This window comes from Aethina tumida, chromosome 3 (assembly GCF_024364675.1).
Source record: "Aethina tumida isolate Nest 87 chromosome 3, icAetTumi1.1, whole genome shotgun sequence".
Classification (NCBI taxonomy): domain Eukaryota; kingdom Metazoa; phylum Arthropoda; class Insecta; order Coleoptera; family Nitidulidae; genus Aethina; species Aethina tumida.
In genome coordinates this window covers 1,169,035-1,181,995 of record NC_065437.1, presented here as the reverse complement: position 1 = coordinate 1,181,995, position 12,961 = coordinate 1,169,035, and the positions used below count along the sequence as shown (strand labels likewise).

Here is a 12,961-nt window from a genome sequence, read left to right as displayed (position 1 = left end):
TTTCAAATTTAATGAATTCGTTCAAATTTTGTCTGAAAATAATTCTAAAGAACTATTCTGCCAAGTAGCTGAAAAATGGAAAAGCTTACAAGATTAAAACTAATTTAAAGTTTAAATAAAACTTAGATCGATAAATTTATTCAAATTTCTAATGAAATAATTCAGAAATTAAGTAAATGGTGTTCAAAAACTATAATCAAAAAAGCTGAATAACTGAAAAACTGAAAAGTTCAAAAACAAGACTCTAAAATAAACATTAGTTTATACTAAAGTAATTAGAAAAGTGTAAATATTTATAAATGATTTATTTAAACTTCGAATAAAATGTGCTTAGATGTCAAATAAATTTTGTTCAATAATTAAAATAATTTAAATTAAATTGCTTTAGGCCGTGTTTGACACATTCATATCACATTTCCAGTAAAACTAATTTACAACATATAAATAAAAATACACACGTTCCAGTCCTTGAGCATGTTAATTAAAATGTGCTCAAAACTCAAACTTCAGGAAAAAGTTTTAATTACCGCAAAAGTTACAGAAATTGTTCTGAAATTTGATAATTATGGCGCTGACATAATCCGTACAGACATTATGTAAATTAGCATCATAAAAATTACGTGTGGCATTTCAGGAAGGCATCCTACAGTGTTAAATAAACTCAAAATTTCACTGCGACATGGCCATAATGTCGGGTGTTTCGATAAACTTAAGTTATAAGTTTAAGAACGGGCCCAATCGATGAGCCTCGATATAATCTAATAACAAATATTTGCCGACAGGGTTATTTTCGTACTCCCACATGGACTTTGAAGCGGACCGAGATCCCGGACCCTTGGGGGACCCCTCCTTGGCCGACATGACTCGATCGGCCCTCTCCATCCTGCTGAAAAATCCCAAGGGCTTCTTTTTGGTCGTCGAAGGTCAGTAAATGTGCACTACTTTCATTTGCCATGGACGAAGCACGATTGAAATTCAAAGCGGGGACGAAGGAATTCTATAAACAATTCCTTTAAAGGGGTGGGTTGCAGCAGGAACGATACACCTAGGTGTTTCCATTGTCATATTCGAATGCCATTAATACACTTAAATATCGTAACAAAGTGCACAAACATTTCATGAATATGAAATGAGCGAGGCTCGACTCGTTCCGTCCTATTTGAATACCGATCGACCATCTTTATCCACTGCGAAACGTGGGTTCCACGATCGGGGTGGATACGAATGACGGTATGCTAATAAAAAGTTATTACAACTTCTAAAACAAGTATAATTTAAAATGTTTTAATTTCGTCTAAATTACTTCTCAAGCCTTTTCACGAATTAAAATTTAAATATTAAAACGCCTACAATCAAATTCCTCAGTCGTCCCACCCCACTTGTAAGTACGTGTTATTATTAATTAACAGTGAAATATTCCCCGTTCGTTAAATTACGTCCGTATCAGTTAATGCTAAAAATGCGACTCTAATGAGCTCAATCTATACTTTTGTATGGACCGTTTTATCTCGTTAACAATTTTTAAATTAACACAAGGGCTTAGGGTTTTCAGGCTCGCATTTATAACAAGGGTGGCACTAATGGAACGTGCACAAAAACTTTTAAAAGCCAACTAAACTTGAATAATTTAAGGATTCTTTCGTTTTGTTCGTCTCCTTTCATATTTAATGTTTACTTTTTTTCAGTAACTGAATATGACAAATGGAAGTTGCATAGGGATGAATTTAAACTAATTATAACATAGATCTTTGAATCAGTTCTAGTTTTTGTGAAACAAGTTAATTAAGGTAAATTCTGATGAAAGGCATCAAAATAAAGGCGTCTTTTAAGGTTAAAATAGAAATTTCATACATAAAATTAACATTTAATAAGACAAGATGTAGTCAAAACTTAAAATGAATAAAATTGAATAACTGAATAATTGAAAAGTTCAAACACTGAATTCTGAAAGAGATACTTGTTTAATTGTTTAATAAATTTATTCATATTATGGAAGAGAGTATTTTCAAATATTGAACTAATATTAATTAATGCTGAAATAATTAGAAAACTGAAAAAGATACGTGTTTAATTGTTTTATGTCAGATTTAATAAATTTATTCAAATTTTTTGAAAGGAAGTGTTTTAGATGTCAAATAAATAGTTTTCAAAAACTGAAATCTCAAAGCTGAATAACTGAGTAACTGAAAAACTTCAAATATTGAACTAAATATTAATTCATGCTGAAATAATTAGAAAACTGAAAGAGATACATGTTTGTTTTATGTGAGATTTAATAAATTTATTCATATTTTGCAAAGAAGTATTTTAAAAATCAAATAAATTGTGTTCAAAAACTGAAATCCAAAGGCTGAATAACTTAGAAACTGAAAATCTGAAAAGTTCAAATTCTGAACTGTCTAATAAATATTAATTCATGCTGAAATAAGTAGAATACTGAAAGAGGTACATGTTTAATTGTTTTATGTAAAATTTAATAAATTTATTCATATTATGAATAAAAATAATTCAAATGTCAAATAAATTATGTTCATGTACTTAAAATCAAAAAATTGAATAACTGGATAACTGAGAAACTGAAAAAAGTCTTAAATAAATATTAGTTAGTACTGAAATAATTAAAAAACTGTAAGACATACATATTTAATTGTTTTGTGTCAAATTTAATAAATTTATTTAAATTTCGCAAAAAAATAATTTAAGTGTCGAGTAAATTGTGTTCAGAAACTAAAATTATAAAAGCTGAATAACTGGATAACTGAAAAATTGAAAAATTTATGAGCTGAACTACCTAAATAAGTATTAGTATATACTGAAATAGTTAGAAAACTGTAAGAAATACATATTTAATTGTTTTGTGTCAAATTTAATAAATTTATTCAAATTTCAAAAGAAAATAATTTAAGTGTTGAGTAAATTGTGTTCAGAAACTAAAATTATAAAAGCTGAATAACTGTATAACTGAAAATTTGAAAAATTCATAAGCTGAACTACTTAAATAAGTATTAGTATTTACTGAAATAATTAGAAAACTGTAAGAATTACATATTTAATTGTTTTGTGTCAAATTTAATAAATTTATTTAAATTTCGCAAGAAAATAATTTAAGTGTCGAGTAAATTGTGTTCAGAAACTAAAATTATAAAAGCTGAATAACTGGATAACTGAAAAATTGAAAAATTTATGAGCTGAACTACCTAAATAAGTATTAGTATATACTGAAATAGTTAGAAAACTGTAAGAAATACATATTTAATTGTTTTGTGTCAAATTTAATAAATTTATTCAAATTTCAAAAGAAAATAATTTAAGTGTTGAGTAAATTGTGTTCAGAAACTAAAATTATAAAAGCTGAATAACTGGATAACTGAAAATTTGGAAAATTCATAAGCTGAACTACTTAAATAAGTATTAGTATTTACTGAAATGATTAGAAAACTGTAAGAATTACATATTTAATTGTTTTGTGTCAAATTTAATAAATTTATTCAAATTTCAGAAGAAAATAATTTAAGTGTTGAGTAAATTGTGTTCAGAAACTAAAATTATAAAAGCTGAATAACTGTATAACTGAAAATTTGAAAAATTCATAAGCTGAACTACTTAAATAAGTATTAGTATTTACTGAAATAATTAGAAAACTGTAAGAATTACATATTTAATTGTTTTGTGTCAAATTTAATAAATTTATTCAAATTTCAGAAGAAAATAATTTAAGTGTTGAGTAAATTGTGTTCAGAAACTAAAATTATAAAAGCTGAATAACTGGATAACTGAAAATTTGGAAAATTCATAAGCTGAACTACTTAAATAAGTATTAGTATTTACTGAAATAATTAGAAAACTGTAAGAATTACATATTTAATTGTTTTGTGTCAAATTTAATAAATTTATTCAAATTTCAGAAGAAAATAATTTAAGTGTTGAGTAAATTGTGTTCAGAAACTAAAATTATAAAAGCTGAATAACTGGATAATTGAAAAATTGAAAAAGTTATAAGCTGAACTACTTAAATAAGTATTAGTATATACTGAAATAATTAGAAAACTGTAATAAAAAATACATATTTAATTGTTTTGTGTCAAATTTAATAAATTTATTAAAATTTTTAATGAAAATATTTTAAGTGTCGAGTAAATTGTGTTCAGAAACTAAAATTATAAAAGCTGAATAACTGAATAACTGAAAAATTAAAGAAGTAATAAGATAAACTACTTAAATAAGTATTAGTATATACTGAAATAATTAGAAAACTGTAAGAAATACATATTTAATTGTTTTATATCAAATTAAATAAATTGAAATGAAAAACTGAAAAATTCATAAACTGAACTCTGAAATAAATATTAGTTCATACTAAAATAATTAGAACACATATATTTATTTTGTTTAAATTTAATAAATTTATTTAATTTATTTGATTTAAAAACTAAAATAGAAAAAAAAAAATAAAATTTTTAATATAAAAACAAAAATATACTTAGCCAGATAAACCTGAAATTACTCATGATTCAACTGACCTTAATACTTAATGTTCCCCTAGGCTCATATTACCTTCTCTCTACCTTTATCTTATCCCTTTCAATATATTATAGAGTTTTCGAGGGTAAAGTTGTGTATTATTTTGTGTGCATTTGCTTCTGATTTTAACTTTTATTTGGGAGTCCTGAACAAATTTAGGCTAACCTAACATTTAGTACAGTAGACCATGAAAAAAATTTCATGTTAATGTTGAGAAGACCAATAGATACAATCATAATCCTAATCTTAATCTAGATTTGGCAAAAAAAGCTGTAAAACATTCTGAAGAAGTACCCATACTATTCTTCAGCAGTCTTCAATGAAGAAAACAACAATAATCTTGAAGATTTGAGAGTTGTTTGAGAGAAAAAGTACTCATTACAATCTTCAGTATTTTAGATGAAGCATATGTCAGTAACCTTTAAACAGAACATTTTAATCAGATCTCACAAGAACATTTGAAAAAACGTCGGCACCGTCATGACAGTTGGGCTGCTCAACGAATAATCCATCTTTAATCTATCCAAAAGTTTTGATATTGAAGGTGATCGATACAATAAGATTTAAATTAGTGTGTCCGTCGTTCTATGCGATGAAGTTTATGGAGTTTTCAGGTTTTTCCGCTTAAACAACTTTTTGTTTAAAAACAGCTCCGAAACTTTCAGAATGGTTTCCCACTTTTAATATTTAAATTACCAAGTTTCCATTTTGAATCTCATTACTAAAAATGCGAACATATTAATATTAATTCTGTTAATCTTTTAACGTTTAAGGTATACATTAGACTGAAGTTTTTAATGTAGTCGTACCATATTAAAGTATAAATTTGTACTCGTAACGTGGACGTGTCTTTAAAAATAATTTAAGCGTTTGTGGAAGGAGGATCAGACGGTAATTGTTAAATATCCGGTCTGTTTTATGTCTTTACTGCGCAATTTATTAGTACAAAGGTTTAAAGGGTTAAGCTTTATGACTCATTGGAATATTAGTTAACCTCCAACTCCTTGCAACACTGTATTTTATTCACTCTTCCGGGCTTATGCAATAAAATTTACATAGAACAGTGTTACACGTTTTCTTGTGCAGGTTAAAAAACCACGATTAACTTTCAGTCATGATTTTATATTTTGCTGTAGCAGGAATGTGTTTTCCCATGAGCAATTTCGTGTTATTTTTTTTTTTTTAAACTGGAAAATAATTGCTGGCTACTTGTGAAAATATTTGTTTTTGCAACATAAATCGATTTTATCATTATTTTTTTTTTGTTTTTGTTTTTCAAACACATAACTTCATTAAAAACTAACGAATTTTCACCGAACATTATTTAAAAAGTGTAGAATAAATCACTATTTTACCACAATATTTTAAAATTTAGTCGGAAGTAGTATCGTTCTTTTTTTATTTTAAATTAAAAATGAGTATTTTTTTCTGTGCTTACATTAACTTATTATTAACACATATCAATAAATTAGTTGAGATAAACCAGGATAAATTAGACAAACTAGAATTGTTAATAACTTTTTTTTGTTTTTAAATTTCTTATACTGTAAAATTTCACATAATCAATAGGAAAATTAAGAAACCTTTTGGATATTTTAACCATTTTCTTTAGCTGTAGTTAATAACTTTAAAGATATTTCATTTAACTTTGCAGTTCCCTCTAGGGAAAGAAATAAGAAGTTCTTAACCTAAAATAAGATATATCTCAAATCAACATATCTTCTTAAAATTTAGAGATAATATATCCAACTATTTTATTTCAAGTGGAAATAATAATTGAATATTTTTATTCAAAACTGACAAATACAAAAAACAGAATAAAACATTACCTTCAGCTTTATTGTTATTGAAATATTATTTAAAATAATCCATGACTATTTTTTAACATATATCAACAAATTACTTGTGATAAACCAGGATAAATTAGACAAACTGTAATTGTTAATAAGTTTTTTTTTCGTTTTTAAATGTCATACACTGAAAATTTTCACATAATCAATAAGAAAATTAAGAAATCTTTTGAATAGTTTAACCATTTTCTTTAGCTGAAGTTAATAACTTCAAAGATATTTCATTTAACTTATCAGTTCCCTCTGTGGAGAGAAATTAGAAGTTCAAGACAGTTCTTAACCTAAAATAAGATATTTATCTTAAATCAATATATCTTCTTATAATTTAGAGATATATATATATCCAATAATTCTATATCAAGTGGGAATAATAATTGATTTTTTTTTTAAATTGACAAATGCAAAACATAATAAAACATTACCTACAGCTTTATTGTTATTGAAATATTATTTAAAATATTTCATGTCTATTTTTTAACATATATCAACAAATTACTTGAGAAAAACCAGGAAAAATTAGGCATGGAATTGTTAATAACTTTTTCGTTTTTAAATATTATACACTGTAAATTTTCACATAATCAATAAGAAAATTAAGAAACCTTTTGGATATTTTAACCAATTTCTTTAGCTGAAGTTAATAATTTTAAAGATATTCATTTAACTTTGCAGTTCCCTCTAGGGTGGGAAATTAGAAGTTCAAGACAATTCTTAACCTAAAATAAGATATTTATCTCAAATCAACATATCTTCTTAAAATTTAGAGATAATATATCCAACAATTTTATTTCAATTTATTTAACTTTGCAGTTCCCTCTATGAAAGGAACTTAGAAATACAAGTCAATTTTTAACCTAAAATAAAATATTTATATCAAATGAATATATCTCCTTAAAATTTAGAGATCCAACTATTTTATTTCAAATGGAAGTAATAATTGATTTTTTGCTTTAAAATTGGCAAATTCAAATTTGTATAAAAATTACCTGTCTATTTTTTTGAAATATATCAACAAATTTTTATTTTTAGTTGAGACATCTAATAAATTTTAAGGAACTAATATTGTACTTTATTTATCACAGAGGGCGCAACTGATTTAATAGCTAGCTTTAACAGACGACAATATTAAATATCTAAAGCCTCGACCAATTTTTAATTTTGTAAAATTCTCAAGTTAAATATAAAACTAAAAAAATCCAGTCATTGTTGGCACCTTACTGTAAAAGAGTCGTTCATTCCACACTGTTTAAAAAAATTCCAGTATGAACCTGTTTATTTTTAACAAAGTTACACGCGTAAAAAATTGATTTATGTTCTGAAAACAAAAATGCCCCCAAGTTGCCACACATAATTTTTTTTTTCAGGCGAAAATAATTACAATGTTTTTCATGGAATTGAACATGGTACAACATAATTCAGTCCCAACAAAATATAAAATTATACACCTAAAAAAATTTTAATAGGCATTTTGAATTTCCTCAGAGGGAAAATGTCGAATAATTAATTTATGGAATATTCATTTTATGAAGGTCCTCCCTTTAATATTTAATATTTATTATATACCTCTCAAAGTTGCAGTTTGTGTATAAAATAAATAAAATTTATATTATTAAGTTTGTGAGTGCAAAAAGTGAATGGCAAAAGTTCCCACAGAGCTTCGGCGAGTTCCGTCACAACAATAGTTAATATTTCGGCGTAAAATTTATTGCATTCTATATATCTTCCAGTAAAATCGAGATAAGAGAAAAGAGGCGCCATAATTCAGCGGCGAAAATTAGAAAGTCTGAATTCAGTGCTTATGGTTCCCTCTGTTTTGCATATTCGGTGTTTAAGATGTTAATAATTTAGAGGGAAGGAGGTGGCGGTGTTTGTGTGTGCGCCGTTTTCGAATTTCTCTTATTGTAAATAGCTTAGCGTATTTTCACCGCAGTAATTACTTTCTTAATATATGGTCCCTTGTCTGAACCGTGTATTATACTATATTATGATTTCATTAGCATATCTAAACATTTTTAGTAATGAGAATTTAATTCACTACAATATTACGTTCACGTTCCTTTTGCCCACGACTGTTTAATTTTAATTAGTGCCTCAGATGAGTGTTTCTTTTAATCACAACTTGCTCAAGTAATAATTAATTAATTACAATTTACTAATTTGAACCAATTAAAATCCGAAGGATAAACAACAAGTTTTTAAATAAATCCCCCACGTCTTCGCCAAACATGTTAATGCATACATTCAAGGAAAGGCCTGAATGGTAAAAAATTGCCGGGTTAAAATGTTTCTCAGTCATATCGGTTGATGGATGACCGCTATTTAGATTTAAATCGCCGTAATATATTCGATGAGGAATTTTAGAGAAACCACTGTTTTATTGCCGCCATTCGGCACTTTATCTACACCAAGCTGCAACTATTTGTTAGCTTGAAACTGGCATATTTACATAAGTATGGAACAGTAACGGTTTCAGAATGTGAAAGATGATAATAGGTTATTTGGTAAATTATATCAATCTGAGTTTCTCACATTTGATTGTGTAACATATATTATGTTTAGAATTGTACTGATCCATCAACGATAATCACTAAAACTTACTCAATGATCAGTTGATATTACTCATTAATGAGTAAATTAGTAGTCAGTCAAATTTACTCATTCTAACTCTTCAGTGAAATTCTACTTACATTGATCATTCAATAGAACTCATTAATTAATCAGTAAAAATTACTGCTTACTGAATAAAATTATACTAAACAATAAGAGGAACTTACCAATTAATCATTAAAAATTGTAAGTTTCTCAGTAATATTATACTAATTAAAATAATGAAATTATACTCATCTATTATCATTATACTTATTAATTTATGGAACTTATTGATCAGTTATTAGAATTTGGCTGACTTGTTAGTCAAACTATACTAATTAAAATAATGAAATTATACTGATCAATCACTATAACTTACCAAATAATCAGTAAAAATGACTGTTTACTTAGTAGAATTATACTGAATAAACATGGAAACTTATTGATTAATCATTAGAACTTTTTCAATGATCAGTGAACATTACTCATCAATGAAAGTTGCTAATGTGTCAGTGAAATTTACTAATTCACCAGTGAAAATTACTTATTAATCTATGGAACTTATTAATCAGTTACTAGAATTTGGCTGACTTGTTAGTCAAACTATACTAATTAAAATAATAAAATTATACTGATCAATCACTATAACTTACTAAGTAATCAGTAAAAATGACTGTTTACTCAGTAAAATTATACTGAATTATCATAGAAACTTATTGATTAATCACTAGAACTTTCTCAATGATCAGTGAACATTACTCATCAATGAAAGTTGCTAATGTGTCAGTGAAATTTACTAATTCACCAGTGAAAATTACTTATTAATCTATTGAACTTATTGATCAGTTACTAGAATTTGGCTGACTTGTTAGTGAAACTATACTAATTAAAATAATAAAATTATACTGATCAATCACTATAACTTACTAAGTAATCAGTAAAAATGACTGTTTACTCAGTAAAATTATACTGAATTATCATAGAAACTTATTGATTAATCACTAGAACTTTCTCAATGATCAGTGAACATTACTCATCAATGAAAGTTGCTAATGTGTCAGTGAAATTTACTAATTCACCAGTGAAAATTTCTTATTAATCTATGGAACTTATTGATCAGTTACTAGAATTTGGCTGACTTGTTAGTCAAACTATACTAATTAAAATAATGAAATTATACTGATCAATCACTATAACTTACCAAATAATCAGTAAAAATGACTGTTTACTCAGTAGAATTATACTGAATAATCATAGAAACTTATTGATTAATCACTAGAACTTTCTCAATGATCAGTGAACATTACTCATCAATGAAAGTTGCTAATGTGTCAGAGAAATTTACTAATTCACCAGTGAAAATTTCTTATTAATCTATGGAACTTAATGATCAGTTACTAGAATTTGGCCGACTTGTTAGTCAAACTATACTAATTAAAATAATGAAATTATACTGATCAATCACTATAACTTACCAAATAATCAGTAAAAATGACTGTTTACTCAGTAGAATTATACTGAATAATCATAGAAACTTATTGATTAATCACTAGAACTTTCTCAATGATCAGTGAACATTACTCATCAATGAAAGTTGCTAATGTGTCAGTGAAATTTACTAATTCACCAGTGAAAATTACTTATTAATCTATTGAACTTATTGATCAGTTACTAGAATTTGGCTGACTTGTTAGTGAAACTATACTAATTAAAATAATAAAATTATACTGATCAATCACTATAACTTACTAAGTAATCAGTAAAAATGACTGTTTACTCAGTAAAATTATACTGAATTATCATAGAAACTTATTGATTAATCACTAGAACTTTCTCAATGATCAGTGAACATTACTCATCAATGAAAGTTGCTAATGTGTCAGTGAAATTTACTAATTCACCAGTGAAAATTTCTTATTAATCTATGGAACTTATTGATCAGTTACTAGAATTTGGCTGACTTGTTAGTCAAACTATACTAATTAAAATAATAAAATTATACTGATCAATCACTATAACTTACCAAATAATCAGTAAAAATGACTGTTTACTCAGTAGAATTATACTGAATAATCATAGAAACTTATTGATTAATCACTAGAACTTTCTCAATGATCAGTGAACATTACTCATCAATGAAAGTTGCTAATGTGTCAGTGAAATTTACTAATTCACCAGTGAAAATTACTTATTAATCTATTGAACTTATTGATCAGTTACTAGAATTTGGCTGACTTGTTAGTGAAACTATACTAATTAAAATAATGAAATTATACTGATCAATCACTATAACTTACCAAATAATGAGTAAAAATGACTGTTTACTTAGTAGAATTATACTGAATAAACATGGAAACTTATTGATTAATCATTAGAACTTTTTCAATGATCAGTGAACATTACTCATCAATGAAAGTTGCTAATGTGTCAGTGAAATTTACTAATTCACCAGTGAAAATTACTTATTAATCTATGGAACTTATTGATCAGTTACTAGAATTTGGCTAACTTGTTAGTGAAACTATACTAATTAAAATAATGAAATTATACTGATCAATCACTATAACTTACCAAATAATGAGTAAAAATGACTGTTTACTTAGTAGAATTATACTGAATAAACATGGAAACTTATTGATTAATCATTAGAACTTTTTCAATGATCAGTGAACATTACTCATCAATGAAAGTTGCTAATGTGTCAGTGAAATTTACTAATTCACCAGTGAAAATTACTTATTAATCTATTGAACTTATTGATCAGTTACTAGAATTTGGCTGACTTGTTAGTGAAACTATACTAATTAAAATAATGAAATTATACTGATCAATCACTATAACTTACCAAATAATGAGTAAAAATGACTGTTTACTTAGTAGAATTATACTGAATAAACATGGAAACTTATTGATTAATCATTAGAACTTTTTCAATGATCAGTGAACATTACTCATCAATGAAAGTTGCTAACGTGTCAGTGAAATTTACTAATTCACCAGTGAAAATTTCTTATTAATCTATGGAACTTATTGATCAGTTACTAGAATTTGGCTGACTTGTTAGTGAAACTATACTAATTAAAATAATGAAATTATACTGATCAATCACTATAACTTACCAAATAATCAGTAAAAATGACTGTTTACTCAGTAGAATTATACTGAATAATCATAGAAACTTATTGATTAATCACTAGAACTTTCTCAATGATCAGTGAACATTACTCATCAATGAAAGTTGTTAATGTGTCAGTGAAATTTACTAATTCACCAGTGAAAATTACTTATTAATCTATTGAACTTATTGATCAGTTACTAGAATTTGGCTGACTTGTTAGTGAAACTATACTAATTAAAATAATAAAATTATACTGATCAATCACTATAACTTACTAAGTAATCAGTAAAAATGACTGTTAACTCAGTAAAATTATACTGAATTATCATAGAAACTTATTGATTAATCACTAGAACTTTCTCAATGATCAGTGAACATTACTCATCAATGAAAGTTGCTAATGTGTCAGTGAAATTTACTAATTCACCAGTGAAAATTTCTTATTAATCTATGGAACTTATTGATCAGTTACTAGAATTTGGCTGACTTGTTAGTGAAACTATACTAATTAAAATAATGAAATTATACTGATCAATCACTATAACTTACCAAATAATGAGTAAAAATGACTGTTTACTCAGTAAAATTATACTGAATAATCATAGAAACTTATTGATTAATCACTAAAATTTTCTCAATAATCAGTGAACATTACTCATCAATGAAAGTTGCTAATGTGTCAGTGAAATTTACTAATTCACCAGTGAAAATTTCTTATTAATCTATGGAACTTATTGATCAGTTACTAGAATTTGGCTAACTTGTTAGTGAAACTATACTAATTAAAATAATGAAATTATACTGATCAATCATTATAACTTACCAAATAATGAGTAAAAATTACTATTTACTCAGCAAAATTATACTGAATAATCATAGAAAC

The 12,961-nt window shown here is 26.1% G+C and overlaps 1 protein-coding gene across 1 annotated transcript in view; it reads left to right on the top strand.

The window, feature by feature from the left end:
* The window catches only part of LOC109603951 (alkaline phosphatase-like), a 113,698-nt gene that overhangs the window by 73,308 nt on the left and 27,429 nt on the right, over positions 1-12,961 (top strand). The window contains exon 7 of the mRNA XM_049964512.1: positions 783-923. Coding sequence (XP_049820469.1) covers positions 783-923 — 141 coding nt within the window. The remainder of the gene's footprint in view (positions 1-782; positions 924-12,961) is intronic.